The sequence below is a fragment of the Capricornis sumatraensis genome, chromosome 4 (genome assembly GCF_032405125.1).
Source record: "Capricornis sumatraensis isolate serow.1 chromosome 4, serow.2, whole genome shotgun sequence".
NCBI classification, from domain to species: Eukaryota; Metazoa; Chordata; class Mammalia; order Artiodactyla; family Bovidae; genus Capricornis; species Capricornis sumatraensis.
The window spans coordinates 69,818,648-69,838,129 of record NC_091072.1 but is presented as its reverse complement, the minus strand read 5'-3'; the positions used below and the strand labels follow the sequence as shown (position 1 = coordinate 69,838,129).

Genomic DNA, 19,482 nt, shown 5'->3' with positions numbered 1-19,482 from the left:
AGAAATCCCAGGGTTGATCTCCTTCAGAATGGACTGGTTGGATCTCCTTGCAGTCCAAGGGACTCTTGGAAGTGAAAGAGGAGAGCGAAAAAGTTGGCTTAAAGCTCAACATTCAGAAAACGAAGATCATGGCATCTGGTCCCATCACTTCATGGGAAATAGATGGGGAAACAGTAGACACAGTGTCAGACTTTATTTTTGGGGGCTCCAAAATCACTGCAGATGGTGACTGCGGCCATGAAATTAAAAGACGCTTACTCTTTGGAAGAAAAGTTATGACCAACCTAGATAGCATATTCAAAAGCAGAGACATTACTTTGCCAACAAAGGTCCATCTAGTCAAGGCTATGGTTTTTCCTGTGGTCATGTATGGATGTGAGAGTTGGACTGTGAAGAAGGCTGAGTGCCGAAGAATTGATGCTTTTGAACTGTGGTGTTAGAGAGGACTGCAAGGAGACCCAACCAGTCCATCTAGATCCCCAACTGCAGCCCAAAGATTGTGTTCAATGTATGTTTAAATCAGTGAAGAAAACATTTCATGATGTCCTACTTTTTAACTAGATTTTGTTTTATTGTTTTTAGGTACAGGTAGCAGATGTGTTCTTTTAATTGATAAAGGAAAAGTTTGATCAAGATCAGATTTATTTTATTATATTGGGGTTTTGGGATTATGGGTTTGTTTTTTGGAGTAAGCCTCTAATTTCATGTAATGTTTAGGCATGCAAGAATGTAAAATCATTATATTGCCACTGATTTCTTATTTTTCCTTTTTTTCCTGCTATTTGCTTATACATCCTTGCACATTCCTCAGAGTGTAGTCAAACACAAAAGACAGAAGGGGAGAATACTTTCTCTTTTCTTAAGTCTTTTTTCTCTTTACTTAAGTCAAGTCTATCAAATCAGAGTATGTTGCAGAGCCATGAATTAAATAAAGGTCATTATGGGTATACTACTGGAAAGCCGAATTTTAAATAGTACTTAAAATTAGAATATTTAATATTATTTAAATAAATAGAGTGTAATATTGATTTATTCACTATAGATGTGTGTCAAATAAATATTTATTGTTTACTGAACATTTGCTCTGTGCCAGATATTTGGTTATCTCAGGCCTTTAACAATTCAGCGAAGGTGGTATGGTTTTCCCTGTTTCACAGATGAAGTTTAGAGAAGTTAAAATGTTTGCTCAAGTCAGATATAAAGCAGTATGTGGCAGAGGTAACATTCAAACGTAAGTTTTTCTACTTTAGACACCATGCTTATAACTATGATTATATTTTAGTAACTCCACTTAGGGCTCTTGAAATGGAGATATTAGTAAGATGTATTTAGGTCTTGCCAGTCCCAATTTTTAAGAAAAAGGAATGGCAATTGGTAAATGGAATGTGAAAAGTGGTCACTACCCATTCTTTACCAGTAGATGGTAGCATCAAATTGAAAACAATGTGTTTGAAAGGGACCCGTCAGAGCAAGTAATGTGTGTGTTCTTTCAGAGCAAGGCGGATGAGAGATTAGTGAAGTCTAGTGTAAATTAAAAGTGAGAATTGCCTTTGGTATTATGACAGGCAGCCCAGATATTAGGACCAGTGAGAGCAAATTAACAAAATTATTCCTGGAAAAAGAAAATAATTCCTAGAAAAATATCTTGTAAAAAGAAAAATATTGGCTTTTTGTTTTTCTTTTATTAAAAATTGACATTGTTCTTAGTTTTCAGATGCTTCAAGTGTTGCCCACAGAGAGTTGTTTGGATTATGTGTTCCTCAGCTAGACTCAATAAATGCTAACAATGGATAAGTGCCAACACATTGGGCAGTTGCGGCTTGCTCAAGACCATTCCATCCTCAACCCGCAGAAGTGGCATTGTGTCGACTGCAATACAACTGAGTCGATTTGGGCTTGCCTTAGCTGTTCTCATGTTGCCTGTGGAAGATATATTGAAGAACATGCACTCGGGCACTTTCAAGAAAGCAGTCATCCTGTTGCATTGGAGGTGAATGAGATGTATGTTTTTTGTTACCTTTGTGATGATTATGTTCTTAATGATAATGCAACTGGAGACCTAAAGTTACTACGAAGTACATTAAGTGCAATCAAAAATCAAAATTATCACTGTACCACTCGTAGTGGAAAGGTTTTACGGTCTATGGGTACAAGTGATGATTCCTATTTCTTACATGATGGCACCCAATCTCTGCTTCAAAATGAAGATCAAATGTATACTGCTCTTTGGCACAGGAGAAGGATACTCATGGGTAAAATCTTTCGAACTTGGTTTGAGCAGTCACCCGTTGGAAGAAAAAGGCAAGAACAATTTCAGGAGAAATTAGCAAAAAGAGAGGTGAAGAAAAGACGACAAGAACTATTAGAGCATCAAGCTAACGCAGAATTAGAAAGTATGCCTCCCAGAAAGAGTTTGCGTTTACAAGGTCTAGCTCAGTCCACCATAGTAGAAACAGTTCCTGTACCGCTGCATACCTCAGCATTGCCAGCTAAAGATAAAGTAGGATCTACCTCAGAAGATGTAAGACTGAAAAAAGCTAGTGACTCCTCTGTTAAACGAAGGCCAACAGTAACTCCTGGTGTAACAGGATTGAGAAATTTGGGAAATACTTGCTATATGAATTCTGTTCTCCAAGTATTGAGTCATTTACTTATTTTTCGACAATGTTTTTTAAAACTTGATCTGAACCGATGGCTGGCTCTGACAGCTAGTGATAAAACCAGATCATCTTATAAGCATCCTCCAGTTACAGATACAGTATATCAAATGAATGAATGTCAAGAAAAAGAGCCATACTCTGTGCGCTTCAGACATCCAAGTTTATCATCAGGACTAAGTGGCGGAGCACCACAGAGTAGAAAGATGGAACTTATTCAGCCAAGGGAGCCAAGTTCACAGTACATTTCTCTTTGTCATGAATTGCATACTTTGTTCCAAGTCATGTGGTCTGGAAAATGGGCCTTGGTCTCACCGTTTGCTATGCTACACTCAGTATGGAGATTGATTCCTGCTTTTCGTGGTTATGGCCAACAAGATGCTCAGGAATTTCTTTGTGAGCTTTTGGATAAAATACAACATGAACTAGAGACAACTGGTACCAGTTTACCAGCTCTTATCCCTACTTCTCAAAGGAAACTCATCAAGCAGGTTCTGAATGTTGTGAATAACATTTTTCACGGACAGCTTCTTAGTCAGGTATGGATTGTTAAAAAAATCGTATTGTCATCTTGGGGAGTTCATAAAGGGAAGCCTAAAAAGTGCATATGCTCTGAATAGCTAGTGTGTTAGTGCTAGCACTGTTCTCAGGTCACATTAGATCACTTTTACAGGTGTGTATGAGGATGTCCGTTCGCTCCAACAGTTCTTTCACCTCCGTGAATCATTGGAAGTAGTTTCATGTCCATGGTATTAAAGCTTTATGATGGGGGTGGGGCGGGAATTAGGAAACAGAGCTTCTTAGGTTAATAATACTGCATTCATTCTCTGAGGGATTGAGATGAGTTTAATTACACAAGGAACAGATTTGAAGATAACCTTTGTACCAGGAATGGTTTTGGTGCACACTTGAGTAGTTTCAGGAACCAAGAAAGTAGCCCTGGAGGATTTCCTATAAAACCAAAGGGAGCAAGGACTGAAAACTTGAACAGGTAGGGAAGTTTTAAGGTGAATAGATGTGATTTTTATTTAGAAAGATCCTAACTGGTTTTCCTCTATTTTAATTACAGCTGTAAAAATTTCCCTTTGTGACAGTCACAGAACCAGAATCTTCCATCTAATTAATGATCCTCTAGAATGAGTAGACTCGGGTAGACTATTACTAGACGTCAGCTCTCTACTTTTCTAGAGCATAGAACTTTAAAAAAAATGTATGTGTTGTTATTTTTTAACTGAGGCAGTTGAGTCACTAGACACATATTCAGTTGAATAGTTTAAATATTTCTATGAAGTTTATTTCACTTCATGTTTCAGAATTGTCTAGATTCTACATTGTGTGACTTAGCAAATAAGAGTTGTAGTTTTGGGGGTTGCATGCAATATTATTTTTCTATCATCTTTCTCTGTCATTTTTAACTTTTATGCAAAAGTTTAAAATACACAATTATAAATAAAAGTGATATATACCATATGGAAAACCTATATAGCACAGTAAATCTGTGTAGAAGAAAAGAAGAAAATCATATATTAGTCCCAGAACTCCACATAACCCACACATAAAACTATGAATATTTTGGTATATGTCCTTCTAGTTTTTTCTGAATATTTATATATATTTTTGCCCTAATTATATGGTCATGTTGAATTTACCTGCTGCTTTTTCCACTTTATTTAATAATTAAGGATTTTTCATAGTCATTAAAATATTTGGTCATTTTTTTCACATTTCAGTGTCAAGCATATGTATATACCATATTTTTTTAACCATTCCCCTATTGTTGACTTGTGAACTATTTCCAATTTTTCCGTTATTATAATGTCACGATCAGTTACTACAGTTTTTCTAGTGATTTCCTTAAGACAGAGGAATTACTTGGTAAAGGGTAGTACTTTTCATATGTGGTTGCAGATTCCTTTCCAGAAAGTTACCATTTCATGTTTTGCATAATGTGAGAGTGTATGTCCTTGTTTTTTTTCCTTTATGGATGAATTTTGAATTTAATGAAAGTTGTTGTGCCAGCACTTTGCTCTCTCCCTTTCTAATGTGTGATAAATACTTGGAGAATCGGTCACTTCCGGAGATTCAGAAGTTGGTTGCTGGAATGGCTTTTTACCCTGCTGTATTCAAGAAACTGTTCTCAAAAGGGCAAACCTTGGTCCTAGTGAGTCCCCAAACTATTAACACTAGGGGTATTCTTCTTTTCTTTGTGTCAGTGTATTTAAACTGTAAATTACAATTGGCTTCTTTATTTTGTTGTGTGTTCCAGGAATATAGCTTTTGTGAAAGAGTTTAGTAATATTTCATATCATGTGGATTATTAGATCTTTAAAGTCTGTCTTCAGTTATGGGCAGTGTTGGCATTAAATCCTGCTGAATGCTTTACCGAAGTTATTCTTTCCTTTTTCAGTTACTATATTTCCTATGTAAGTTGTTAGAAAGGCCTCCTGTTCTTTTGAGGTTCCTATATTTTGATCAGGATTTTAATGTAGTACTGTTTGCTTTAAGTGGAAGTATTTGTATGTATTTTATATATACTATCTTTTGAAATTATTAGTTGGTAGGGCTTCAAAATCTGTATATACTAATGTACTAATATAAAAGTATGCTATATTTAAAATTTGCATATAAAAATATACTACTAGCATTTTCCTTGCATTATGGTTAAGAAGTTATGGGGATTTGGGAAGGGAAAACCCATCAGTGAAAGATGAGAAAGGAAAAAGGGCAAAGAAACTCAAGTCTAATAATCTAAGCACATTAAATGTATATAAATATATATAGACACACATACACACACATATATATACACACAGTGTATATCTAATTAAGTGAGCCCATAGTTGTTGTTGTTTTTTTTTTTTTTTTACTAAATTCAGACTTGACCGAACTTAGTAAAAAAAAAAGCCCTTAGAGCTTTTTAAATGCCTCATAGTTAAAGCCCATCAATGCATAGTGGGTTTATGGAAGAAAAATATTATTCCCTGAAAATAATATAAAGCAGATCATTCAGAATTCTGATAGTACATTTTCAGAAGAAAAGCTTATTTACAGGTAGTGACTTCTAGTGAAAGGAGTAAATATTTTGACAGAAGGATTGTAATCTGAGAAACTAATATTTTTATTTGCAGGTTACATGTCTTGCATGTGACAACAAATCAAATACCATAGAACCTTTCTGGGACTTGTCACTGGAATTCCCAGAAAGATACCAATGCTTTGGAAAAGATAGTGCTTCCCAGCCATGTCTGGTTACTGAAATGTTGGCTAAGTTCACAGAAACCGAAGCTTTAGAAGGAAAGATCTACGTGTGTGACCAGTGTAATTGTAAGTAGAGGCTGTATATTCTCTTTGTTTTTCTAAGGTTAGCAAAGAGAAACACAAATGAGGGGAAACTGGAAGAAATTCCTTAAGTAGCAGGTATAGAAATAAATTGTTTATCAAAAGAAACTTGGGCTACATATTTCTGCTTTTTAATTGGTGTTTGTGAACTACATGTTTGTTTTGCCTTATTGATGACATTAAAATATTTTTGATCCTATAGTAAGTTGTAGAAAGGATTCATAAAATAAAATTTAATATGGGAGTAGAATAAAGTCGGAGAAGGCGATGGCATCCCACTACAGTACTCTTGCCTGGAAAATCCCATGGATGGAGGAGCCTGGTAGGCTGCAGTCCATGGGGTCGCAAAGAGTTGGACATGACTGAAGCAACTTAGCAGCAGCAGCAGAATAAAGCAGTGAAGGGGAATAGTAAAAGGTATTTAGTCCTGAATGAAATGATTGCTTTATGAGTCTTCTGGTGCACATCAAAACATTGATATATAGATAACATATGTACATGTGTGTGTATACATACTTATCAAATAGGAAATAATATACATTGCTGGACTGCTGCGATGGACATTGGCTTCATAAAAACAAAGATTTATTGAAAAACCATCCATTGACTGTCTCTTCTATAATTAGTCATTGTTCTAGTCATTGTGGAAAGAGGAAAGACACTTCAAAGATGCTCACGTACCTAATGGAGAAAACAGACAGACAAGGTCTACCTACTGTGATTAGCTCTCTAATGTAAGTGAGCATAGGAACCCAGCACTGGGGGATGAAACAGCAATTTCAATTAAACAGAAGCATCCTTCTCCAGAGAAATGGTAGATAAAACCACATCAGATCTGCTACGTCTTCATCCGGTTTCTTTCTCTCTGTCAATGTGTAGTACATGGCAGTTTAAATGTTTATACTATATATTTGCAGATATTCTCCTTAATCTCCATGTCTGAAAAAAGATGACTCTAGGGCATTAGATAATAAACTCCTAAGGTAATATAAAATGCTGTTCCAGCATTGAAAGAATGGCATATAAGTTGATGGTGTTCCAAAACAACTTATACCAACGTTGTTTTCTGAGTGCTGCCTATTATGAAATCTGTTGTAAAGAGGAGCCTAATATTTATAAGATTAGAAGAAAATAAACCTTTATTGATAGTGTATAGTGTATTTCCTTGAACATAAATGTGAATGGTCCTAGATGTTTTCTTCAAATCTGGGAGTAGAAAGATATGAAAATAAATGCAGAAAATTATAACATGTTTATATCTGCTGGGTCCACCAAATAAAGGCCTAAAAGAGCTGCTTGAATTTAATCTATAATGGCAAATGTTTAAAACTATAATTCAAGGAGTTAACATGCTTTGTCTAGCTACATTTGTGCCATATTTTCTGGGAGACAATCCAAAGTTAAGTCCCTAAGATCCTGCAGCAGTCTGATACCTGGATCTCCAGAGCATAGACCTGGAGAAAAGACTTCTGGTGGAAAGAGGAGTTGGGTTAGAGGACAGCCTCATGGTGGACTGATTCCACTTCCTGTAAGAAGCAGCTTCTCCTGTGGCTGGAGTTGCGGTTGATGTACAAGCTGAAGGATAACTCCTGGACATCAGGAGCAAACTTTGGTAGCCAACGGCCTAGAGAGAAGCTGCAGCACAAGGTCCATAGGTGGACCTCTAGAGATAGTAGAGGGTAAAAAGAACCCTCAGTTCCCCTTGTTTGAGATCTGGTACTAAAATAGCAAGACACCGAGGGAGATCTCCGATACAGAGCTAATGAAGGCTTGCTTTCTCAGGCGGTGCTGGGCTGGATCTCCAGGAAGCAGGGAGGGGTGCTCTGGGCAGGAAGGTTCCATGCCCATGGGATCCTGACTAGCCCCAAGAAGTAAACTGACCATGATTGGTTAGACTTTGGTAAGAGTATATTAAAGTATGTGTTTAGGGAGTAATTCTTCCTTTTAGTTGGCATAACCAAATCCATTTAAAAATATTATAGCACTATATCTTTCTGTTGCCTTATTTCAGGACTACATTAAATCATGTACAGTGTATGTGGGGGATTGGTTCTAGACACACCCGGTTATACTAAAATCTGCCAGTCTGCTAAACCATCCCTGAAGATTTCACATCTACAGATTCAACCAACCGTGGATGTAAATTTCAATCCATGGTTCGTTGAATCTGTGTGTGTGAAACATACAGTCAACTGTGATTGAAAAAAATAAAAATCTGCATGTTAGTGGACCCATGTAGTCCAAGCTTTTGCTGTTCAAGGGTCAACTGTACTTACTTGTTACCTGTCTGCCTTGACTAGCTCTTAAGTTTTGTGGGTGTGGTTTACATGATTGTGGGATTCCCCGGTGTTTCAGACGGTAAAGAGTCTGCCTGCAGTGTGGGAGACCTGAGTTTGATCCCTGGGTGGGGAAGATCCCCTGGAGAAGGAAATGGCAACCCACTCCAGTATTCTTGCCTGGAGAATCCCATGGACAGAGGTGCTGTCCATGGGGGCTACAGTCCATGGGGTTACAAAGAGTTGGATATGACCAAGTGACTTCACTTTCACTTTCTTTTACATAATTGTGAGTGTCTTGAGAGCAAGGCCATGCCCTTTATCTTTAGCCCTGTATAATGCCTATAACTCAGTAGATGTCTAATTGAGAATACAAGCTTGGATTATTTTGAGTTTACTCAAACATTTCATTGTATCCTTAAATTTGCATCTTATTCTGTCTTTGATATCATAGCAAAACGTAGGAGGTTTTCCTCAAAACCAGTTCTACTCACAGAAGCACAAAAACAGCTTATGATTTGCCACCTACCTCAGGTTCTCAGACTCCATCTCAAACGATTCAGGTTAGTAGTAGAAAAAAGTTTAATACTTGACTGGGGGACTTATCTACTTTTGCTTTTTTTTTTTTTTTAAGGAGAAAAAATTCTGTCATTATCTCTAGCCCTAATCATAGACAACATGTTCAGTAACTATCGTTTTGATACTATTATCTTCCCTTGTAGAATACGTTGCTGATAGCAGACTCCTTGCATTTTGGTTTTGCACAGTATAATATTCTCGTCTCTGCTTATAGTGTTTAATATTCAGCATGTTTTAGGTTCAATTTTTAAATTAAAATCTATTGCTTGAGAATATTTGACCCAGTTGCTTCATGCTTGGAAAATGCCTGATGTTGTTCCATATTCTTTGGGGAATATAAGGTAGAATTTTTTTCCTCAAGATTATAGTCAAGCATTCCCAGAAATAATGATGAAGTAGAAATACTAAGTACCACAAACTACATACAAATGAATTTATCAGAGCCCTGGAAGAAGGCATTAGCTGATATCTAAACATTCCCAAAGCCTCCCTAATGGCACAGGGGATGTCATGTAATTTAAATCTCAGTTCATATGTCATCCCAGGACTTTCCTGACCATCCTATTTAAAAGTAGCACCACCAACTCTTAAGTGTCACATTACCTACCCTATTTTTGCTTCTTGGCAAAAACCAATATCTGCAATAGTTGACTTATTAATACCTGTTTCTGTCCCCCTAAACAGAAATTCAGTAATGACAGTGGTCATTTCATTCCTGTATTCCAAAATCCAGAACTGAGCTCAGTACATAGATGCCCCCAAATACTAATGAATGAATTGGGTCTGTGCAGGAGGAGGAACACTTTAGCCTGAGAGCAACGTGGACAAAGGTATGAAGGAACAGGAAAGGGTACACAACAAAAGGTTTAGTGAAGAGTCCGGGTGAGACCTGCCAGGGTGTGTGAAATCAAGTGGAATGAAAACAAGAAAATTGTTATGTGTTAATATTGTCCAGGGGGCTTCCCAGGTTGTGCTGGTGGTAAAGAACCTGCCTGCCAGTGCAGGAGACATGAGACACAGGTTCGATCCCTGGGTCGGGAAGATCCCCTTGGAGGAGGGCTTGGCAACCCACTCCAGTATTCTAGCCTGGAGAATCCCATGGACAGAGGAGCCTGGTGGGCTACATACAGTTCTTAGGGTCACAAGGAGTTGGACACAACTGAAGTGACTTAGCACGCACAGTATTGTCCAGGGCCAGGTAGCAAGGCCAGGGAGCATGGAGTAGGTCAGACCATATATGAGATTCTATAGATAGAATTAAAAGGGTTAAAATTTTTGGTACTCAGTTGCTACTATAAATCATTGAAGAACTTTCTGTTTTTCATAATCGCCTTTTTAATCTGCCATTTGACACTCACCTTAATTTAAATCTATTTGCCTCCCATCTTCTGCAGAAAATACTTGTGATGCTTCCATGCCATATTTCTGATTCAGGGACCATTTTTATGCTGCCTTTTCCACCACATTTATCTTTTTCCTTTCTCTTCATCTATTAAAGATGTACTATTATATTTGCCAGTATATAAAATATATAGGGCATATAAAAGGGAGAGTGGGATTGGGGAGGGGCACACAAGAGCTTTAGAAGAAACATAGGAAACAGAACATTTCTAGTACTTTACAAGCTCCCCATGTGTGCCTCCTAGTCCTAGTCCCTCTCTCAGAAATAAATCGTGACTTTTTGGTACAGTGTTATCTTGTTCTTTTATCATTTTACTGTATCTTTATCAGCAGACAAAAAGGGATATCCTGGTCATCAATGGAAATAACTTATTTTCTAATTAGTTAACTGACAAGTATTTAGCATAATTCAATAAGTTAAGATTTGAATTTTATGGTATAATAAAAGAGAGAAAGTGAGAAGGACAGGAGCTTAGGGTAAGCAAGTTCCATTATTTTACATGCTTGGTACTAAGATTAAAGGTGCACTGGATACAGGACTCTTTATACACTTCATAGGGAAAGACTGGGACATGACTTTTAGTGTGGCAGGTGATGTAATTTGCAAGTCTCACCTTTAGTTCCATACAATTTTACATCATACTAATTAAGCATTTCACATTTTTTTCTTCATAAAACCTATTTGCCTTTCTCCCTCCTTTACCTGCCACTGTCTTAACTGCATGTTTTAATACATTGATACTATATTTTCAGCTGTTTTTTGTTATTGTACCATAGCACTCCAAGTTGGATTATAATCTCTTAAAAGAACTACCATTTATTACATTATTTTTCCCCTGTAGCACCAATTCATACTATTTGATGATAAAAGCATTGCTTTACATGCATAGATCCAGTACTGGGAAGCATGACCAACAGATTGAGAAATTGACAGTATAGGGACGATATCTGAGTTTTGTCACTAATGGGTATTATACTGATTTACACACAGGAAGGGTCACAGTTTTTTTTTTTTTTTTTTAAGTATGAAGAGCTTTTGAAGTGTTCTGAGGAATTAGAGATGCCTGTTTTGTTTGGGTTTGTTTTTTTCCCCACACCTGGCCACGAAAGATCCAGATTATGTCTCCCAGGAACAAATTCTAGGTCCTGGGATATCCTCCTCAAAGTATTGACAAGACAGTAAAGAATTAAAAACCCTTTGGTGCCTTGAATTTCTCACTTCAAAGGGGGAAAACGCCATAAGGCTGTATTTTTTCTGAAAGTTAATTTTCTTCCTATACTATCTTCTAACTACAGAAGCCAAATAATTTATTTTAGAACCTCACTGTACTTGTTTGTTAAATAAGCCTAAATTCCTCTATTGTAGCCAACTTCAGTATTGAAAGGATTTACTATTTACACTTGTTATATAGGATTGTACTCTATGCTGTCTGAGGTTTCCTATGATTTTGGACCAGGTACGTGGTTATGGTCCCTTGACTTTGTTGATAATTTTACCCTGATTTGTTTGCAGGTGGTCAGGACATAATAACCGAGAGAAGATTGGTGTTCATGTTGGCTTTGAAGAAATCTTAAACATGGAGCCCTATTGCTGCAGGGAATCCCTGAAGTCCCTCAGACCAGAATGTTTTCTGTATGACTTATCTGCTGTGGTAATGCACCACGGGAAAGGATTCGGCTCAGGACACTACACTGCCTACTGTTACAATTCTGAAGGAGGTATAGATGAAAAAAAGTATTTTACCTTGGGGTAGGCTTTTGGAAGCCGGGGTTGAGTTTTCACAGAATTCTAAACTATATACTAAGTAATCTTAAGAAAAGCCACTTGTTTTCTTTCAAGAAGAAAAAAAAATAGGGGGTTTGTGCATAAAATAGGGTATTCTATGATGCAGGACTGGGGTAGTTTTGTCTTGTAAGGGCTGAAGGGATAAAATAGTAAGGATGGTCTCATTAGTTACAAGTCAGAAAGTGCGAAAGGCACACTTCTAAGAGTAGGTCCTCTGTTTTCTGGTTGAATTCAGTTAATTTTATTAAAGAACAGAACACCTAAAGAACTGGGGAATCACAGATATTTGGAACAACTTTGATTTCAAGTTCTAACTTGAAACTTTCACTTACTGCTTCCATGAACCTTAAAAAAAGAGGTATGGACAAAAAGTCCATATAACCCAGGAAGGCAATTAACATCACCATGAGTTGTACACAATTTGCTTTATAATTACCAGCGAAAGCATTAACTGGTAAGATTATACCAGGAATTAAAGGTAGTGTCAAGTGAACAAATCAGATCCTATAACTTCAAATTACTTCTAGGACAAAGGTAAATGATTTGAGTAACATACTGCCCAAGCTGTATTTCTAATTTAAAGAACTAAATTGGCTAGACAATTATTTTTCCTTCAAAAAACACCCCCTCAACTCTCACTGAAACTCTTTAAATCCATGTTTTCATTTATACTAGAAATTTCTAAAGTTCCTTTGTAAACATTAAGATATATTTTTGTGCTTCACTCTAGGGTTCTGGGTACACTGCAATGATTCCAAGCTAAGCATGTGCACTATGGATGAAGTATGCAAGGCCCAAGCTTATATCTTGTTTTATACCCAGCGAGTTACTGAGAATGGACATTCTAAACTCCTGCCTCCAGAACTCCTGTCTGGTAGCCAGCATCCCAGTGAAGAAGCTGATACCTCTTCTAATGAAATCCTTAGCTGATCCAAAGACGGGGGGTTTTCTTCTTGTGATTTGTATATATACTTTTTAAAAGGGCTGACTTAACAATTTTGGGCTTCCCTGTTTTTATTTTTACTTACTAATCAGTGCACAGTGTTTACACATTTTGTATCTGACTGCAACAGATCTTTTTACAGAGATGAAGTTAGCTTAAGTATATGTGTATCAATGTCAGCAGGTAATTTTTGTTAAATACTTGGGAGTTTTAAATTTTTAGTGTTTACCTCAGACTGGTGTTACCTTTCTTGTGTTTTGATGTCTTAATTGGCTCAGATCATGAATTTGTGCAATCTTCTACTGAAGTTCAGGTGGCATCATTTTATACATTTATTTTTTATAGTTATTTTCTATACAAATTCTTATCAAACAGATTAAACTTGCTTCACCAAGTCTTACCAGAAAAGGGGCATTTTTTCCAGATTTGTATCAAATGCCTGCAAAGGAAGTTCAGCTACTACAAAGTGAAATATTACTTACTCATTATCATTCAATACCCCTGAGGCTTTGTGTTTGACGGGACTCAGAATAGACTTTACTTTGGTAAACAGAACTTCCTTTTTTCAAGTTTGTTGTAAAAATTATTCTTTACTTGGCATAGTCAAACTATTACACAAATGAAGATGACAGCTTTATAAATAGCATGTTTAAATGGCTTCAGTACTATGGACATGAAAATAATGATGGCTGAGACTTATAATAACAGTGATTTGTCTGGCAGCAAACGTTTGTCCAGATTCTAATAAAGCAGTCGTTAAAAAAAAATGAATGTAGCAAACAGTATATTATGGTGTAATACAAGTTCAGTTCAACTTGGATACGAGTTCATTTTATATATTTAACATTAGATCTAGTTTTGTACTATTGTATTTTGAGATTTTTGGTTTAAAGGGATAGAAATCAGTCTTGAAGAGAAAAAAACTGCATAGGACATAGAACTGTTCAAAATCAGCATCTGAGCAAAATGTTAAGCATCTCACTTAGAATAAGTAACTAAAGCTGGATTAAATTGCCCTTGCTAGTATTATGTGACTACTAAAACCCTTTTAGATATTCAAACATTGGGCCCTTTTTGAAATTAAAATTACACTTGCATTTTATTAAAAGTATAGTATGAAATACTCATTGCTCTTCCCTAACAACCTTATTAGGTATTTTTAAAGTCCTGCTGCTGCTAACTGTATTCAGAAAGATCATCCACTAACCTCTATAGACATGTTCAGATCTTAGCTCGCTGTTAACCACTGGAAAATCATTTATCTTTTTACTCAGGTAGGTTTGCTTGCAGGTTGAAATCCTCAGGGGCAGCTGATGATGAAGTGCAATGAGAATTTATCACTTCACAGATAAATCATTCATGCTGAAACTACAGCTTGAGTTTAAATGGCTAAGGTTTAAAAGTATTCATCTATTAAATACCTATGCAAGTTGTTACCTCAAGTGTTAATGTAATTATACCTCATTAAAGATTTATTGTGGTCGATACTTGAGTCTAGCCTTTTTTAACATCAAGGATTAAACTATACCTTTTAGTGTACCTAATTTTAGTGCAACAGTTTAAAAACAACTCTGGAAGCTATGTTGTTTATAGTGGTACAGTTGCTAGCCCTTTACTTTTTAAACCCTTTAAACTAAAACCGATGGGGGAGGCTTGTGTGTGAAGTCAAGGAAAGGGGACTATGGGAACTCTGTACTTCATGCTCAGTTGTGCTATGAACCTAAAACTGCTCTAAAAAAAAAAATTAAGGCTATTTAACAAAACTAAAACCAAGTCAAGGTTTCTTACAGTATATCTCAATGTGGATTTCTACATTCTGTTAAATTTATCTAACAAAAAAACAACGTATTTTGGTTGTAAAATAATTTACTAAAGGCACTATTGTTAAACATCAAACTAATAATTTGTTACCAATAAGGTACATCATTGTAAACATGACAAAATGATTTTCAAGAGATACATTGCTACCAGGTAAACAATACAATTTTTTTTTTTAAGTAACAGCTTTCCTATTTACAAGATCATATCCCTTCCAGCCATTTCAGGGGCATGCAGTAAAGCCATTGCTCCCAACTTGGGAAGGGAGCTTGGAGCTTACAATTAGTTAGAGGGTCACTACTGCTAGAGATCTTACAAAGCTCCAAATGCTTGACTCAGTTCTAAAGTTCTTGGGTTTAGAAATAAAAATACTTTATACCTCCCACCAAAGCCCCAAAAGAGCTAGCTGGAGAGTCCAAGCCCTGTAACACGTCCAGGAGTGAACTGGTGAGCCCTGCCACTTGCACACCATCACAGGAAATGGAGAAATTATTCAAAGGTAGCTATTGAACATTAGCACCATAATAAACATGGCTCATACAGCTAAAACCTAGGCTGTGTATCCCACAAGGTAACATTCATTTGTAGCTCAAATATGAAAGAGCAGCTTTTTAATGTATAGTAAATGATTTAGTACAGAAATCAGGTTTCTCCTATGAGAAAAACGTTAAACACAACACAAACTAAACAGCATCCCCGAGGCAATCTGTGCTAAAGCATATACAAATTAAGGCTTTACCCTGGTACACAATTTTGAAATTATGTGGGAACATTCCCAACAAATCATTTACACAGAATTCAAGCAATCTGTTTAAGAACTGTGGGGTTCAGTTCAAATATTTGGCATCTTACATTCAACTTACATACTTAGCTGCTCTGAGTGCCACTGTAACTTCGCTTCCTGAAAGTCAAATACCACCCAGGATGTTATGAATTCAAGCCAGTCCAGGGGCAGGGTGCTAGAGAATTTGGTTCATAATGAAAAAGCGTAGTAACTGAAATAACTAGAATGAGATCTAAACATGGAAAGTACTGTTTTTCTTTCTGTGGTTTTAAGTGCCCCTTTGGCTTACTGAGTAAGCTAAATACATTTTTCAGTAACTACTACCACTGGACAAAGGATCTAAATGTTGAGATGTTAGTAAATCAGGGTTTTAAGTTGGCACAATGTTCCTACTAAGTTATGTTTTAATTATATCTTTCTAATATCAAGGGGTTAAATGAAAGACAAGCATTAATACTGTCCTAAAAAAAGTAAAGGCAAAATATTCCTAGAGCTGTATATTAACTTAGAAAATTCTCCTCCCACGTTATGTATGTATAGTTCTTTTTAGCCACTCAGTCAGAAGGAAAGTTTCAGTGTGGGGGTCTACAATCCAGACAAAAAGCTCTACATTTTCCTATGTTATGCTATGCTAAACTATTTCCTATACAGAATTACAACCACAGACATTGAAATATAGCTCTCAGATCTGAAAATGTCTTTATTTTTTAGAAAATGGATTCCAGGAAGGTTAAAAAGCAATACCAGAGGGTATATAGGCGCAGAACTGGATGTAGTCATTCAAAGCATTCAATTAAGAATATGGCAATATAAATATCTGAAAAGCATCTCTTAGGTGTTTGAAACAAAATGTATAAGTCATTCCTAACTATTTGGAGCTTTACAGACAGAAAATGGTTAACATTTCAAAGTCCTGGAAGCTTTTTCCTTGGTTAATGACATTAAATGGTTTGCCTTTGATCAAATTCCTTCCTTTTTAAACATGGATAAAAGTATTACATAAGTCCACTGTTAAGACAACATGTTGCAAATTAAATCTGGTATAATGTATTCCAACAAAGCTTAGAAAATAAAAGGTGTTGCGGTGGCTTTGGACTAAGTTTAATAGTCGTCTCCTCGGCTGACAACTTCTTTACATGTTGGACGCAAAAGTATGGTATGTTCAAACTGTGCTGTATATGATCCTTTAATGTCACATAATGGTGGATATGGGTCTACAATGCCCAAGTCACACAGATTCTTCAGAGCCATCAAGTATTTACTTTCTCCCAAACGATCCAGCCATCTGCGGCAGAAGGCAAGAGTGCCAAAGTTTTCATTGATGACATTTAACAAGTGTTTTGTTCTTGGAAGCCTAAGAGAAAAGTGAAAGATTAATAGTTGGCTAAAAAGTTACCAACTCATTGCCCCATTAAGGAAAACTCAAAATTATGACTTTACTTAGTAATTAAAGTTCAAAAAACTCTCTTTGCTGCCTCTTTCAACTTCCAAAAACCAGACTGTATAATACTCAATTACAGATGGCAGATGGAGAGGAGACCAGATGAAGGTTATATATTATATGTCTATGCATGCAGTGTTAAATTTCAAGTACAAACATCAATAATAGTAAGGTGGGAATTCCCCTTTGGGGGGAAATTTCAGCATCAAACTGAAAAAGATCTGATCATAAAGAGGATGCTTCAATCATATCCAAAAAGGTTTTAAAAAGTAAATAAAAATACAAAGTTTACCAATGGGAAAATAGTAACAAAAACGTAAGAATGCCAGCAAAGTAATAATCTGTAATTATTACAATTATTGGAAACAAGATATGAAGAGAATACTTAGATCATTTCATCTCAGTTAACATTTCTAATAGGGCTTTTTTTTTGCTGAATTATAGAAATTTACACACCTTATTGTTAGGCTATAGAACTGTGCATTTATGAATGTACCACTGTGGATGTCCATCACACATTTTAAAATGCTGTTAACTGGGAAGAGAAACTCATCAATCTTAGAAAAAGAATAGCCTCTCACCTTATTGGCACATGTCCAACATCAAAATTTTTCATGTAATGTGAACATTCCATGTCATCATGAACCACACCTTTTCCTGTGCTACCAAAGGTTTCAATGGCATAGACTTCTCCTTCCTAGAAATACATGAGTAAAGGGAAATGAAGAAAAACTGAGAATGAATTACAATTCCCATCTTAACTTCAGGCTGAGGTATTTCCCATTTAGTGTAAGAAATCACACACCTGGCAGTCCTTATCTGCCTTTTCCCAATTAACCTCCTTAGCACTTTTGATCTCTGTGTCATCTATTAGAACGCAGACTTTACATGAGCAGGAAATTTTGCTCACTACTATTATACATCTCAGTGCCTACTAGAGACTGGCACCAACACGATGCTCAATAAATATCGACTAAACCTCTGACATGCCTCACTTGCACAGCCAATTGGGCCCCAGTGTGACCAGACACAATCTGCACACTCACAGAGCCCAATTCCTGTTGGGGTTAGTATGAGTGGCAAGTTAATTTTGCTCAACACACTATATACTCAACTACTACTAGCTTCATAGTTAGGAAGAAAAAAGAAGTCAAAATGCTTCACAGAAGAATAGTGCTAATGGCATACATACCTCCATTCTTGTTGCCTCTCCTCCTTTCACAATGGGCACTGTTTTCCCTGCATGTATTCTATATGGCCCAATTGAATGTCCATTTAGATTACGGATTGGTTTCACTGGCATGATAGAAAAAAAACTTATTCAGGGTTTCAAGGCACAAACAGATATCTTGGCCTTTGGTACAGAGTTCAAGCATTTACTTAAAAATCAGGTTTGGTGCTATTAAATAACCCCACATTAGTCGTCTGGTGGTTTAGTCGCTGAGTTGTGTCCAACTCTTGTGACTCCATGGACTATAGCCTACCAGGCTCCTCTGTCCATGGGATTTCCCAAGCAAGAATACTGGGAGTGGGTTGCCATATCCTTCTCCAGGCGATCTTCCCAACCCAGGGATCAAACCTGGGTCTCCTGCGTTGCAGGTAGATTCTTTACCAGCTGAGCTACCAGAAAAGCCCAACTCCACGTTAAGATAGTTAAATACAAACTGGAAAACTAGAGGGATATAAAGTTATTTATTGTAATGTTACAGATTAAAAACCAGGAGTAGGGAAAATAATGGAAAAAGAATAAATTATGTGATGAGGACATAATGGGGGTCTATCTATGGACCATCTACGGTCCATCTAGGCATAAAATACCATGTATATAAGCATTACAAACAAGAAAAATATGTATTATGGTTATGAACCAAAAGGTAATTTGAAAATAAGGATTGTGTCAAAACAACAGTATTAAGAAACCCTAAATTTTATTATTACATCAACATTTAAAGTGGTAAAAAAGAAAATCGAAACAACCCCAAAGTCCTAGAATCAATGACGGAATAAACAAACTGTGAGTATGTTTACACAGTGGAACACTTACTCAACAATAAAAATGAAAAGCTAGGGATATACTGACCTGAGATACAACCAAATGAGCAAAAGGCACAATTATATAGATATGATGAAATCCTATACATATACATGCACACATACAATTCAAAATTAAGCATAATATACTAAATGTTTAGGGATGCATAATTAGGTAAAGATAAAAGAAAATGCAAATCTTTAGATAACGGCTTATTTGAAGAAGCCTTCTGTAACTGAGAAGGGGTATATAAAGCTGGGGGGCTTCTGTAATGCTGGCAATATTTTATTTTTCAAGGGGTGAGGTTACATAACTTCTACAATTGTTTAGTTCAAGTTTTTAAGTTGTGTGTATTTTCAGTTTTTGTTATATTCCACAATAGAAGCTTAAAAAAAAAATCTAGTTCTACAGTATTAGAATTCTCTA

At 36.4% G+C, this 19,482-nt stretch overlaps 2 protein-coding genes across 4 annotated transcripts in view; one reads left to right on the top strand and one right to left on the bottom strand.

Annotated features, from left to right (window-relative positions):
* The first annotated feature begins 1,777 nt into the window (after positions 1–1,777).
* On the top strand, positions 1,778–12,968 carry USP44 (ubiquitin specific peptidase 44). The gene is made up of 5 exons (XM_068971924.1): positions 1,778–3,196; positions 5,786–5,981; positions 8,727–8,835; positions 11,766–11,971; positions 12,769–12,968. The coding sequence occupies exons 1-5, from the start codon at positions 1,778–1,780 to the stop codon at positions 12,966–12,968; spliced, it is 2,130 nt and encodes a 709-aa protein (XP_068828025.1).
* Positions 12,969–14,882: 1,914 nt separating this feature from the next.
* METAP2 (methionyl aminopeptidase 2) overlaps positions 14,883–19,482 on the bottom strand; it is a 30,595-nt gene continuing 25,995 nt past the window's right edge. For all 3 annotated transcript variants that reach the window (XM_068970317.1, XM_068970319.1, XM_068970318.1), the window contains 3 exons: positions 18,217–18,320; positions 17,606–17,721; positions 14,883–16,937 (listed from right to left, as the gene is read on the bottom strand). In XM_068970317.1, coding sequence (XP_068826418.1) covers positions 16,685–16,937; positions 17,606–17,721; positions 18,217–18,320 — 473 coding nt within the window. In that variant the 3' untranslated portion in view covers positions 14,883–16,684. The remainder of the gene's footprint in view (positions 16,938–17,605; positions 17,722–18,216; positions 18,321–19,482) is intronic.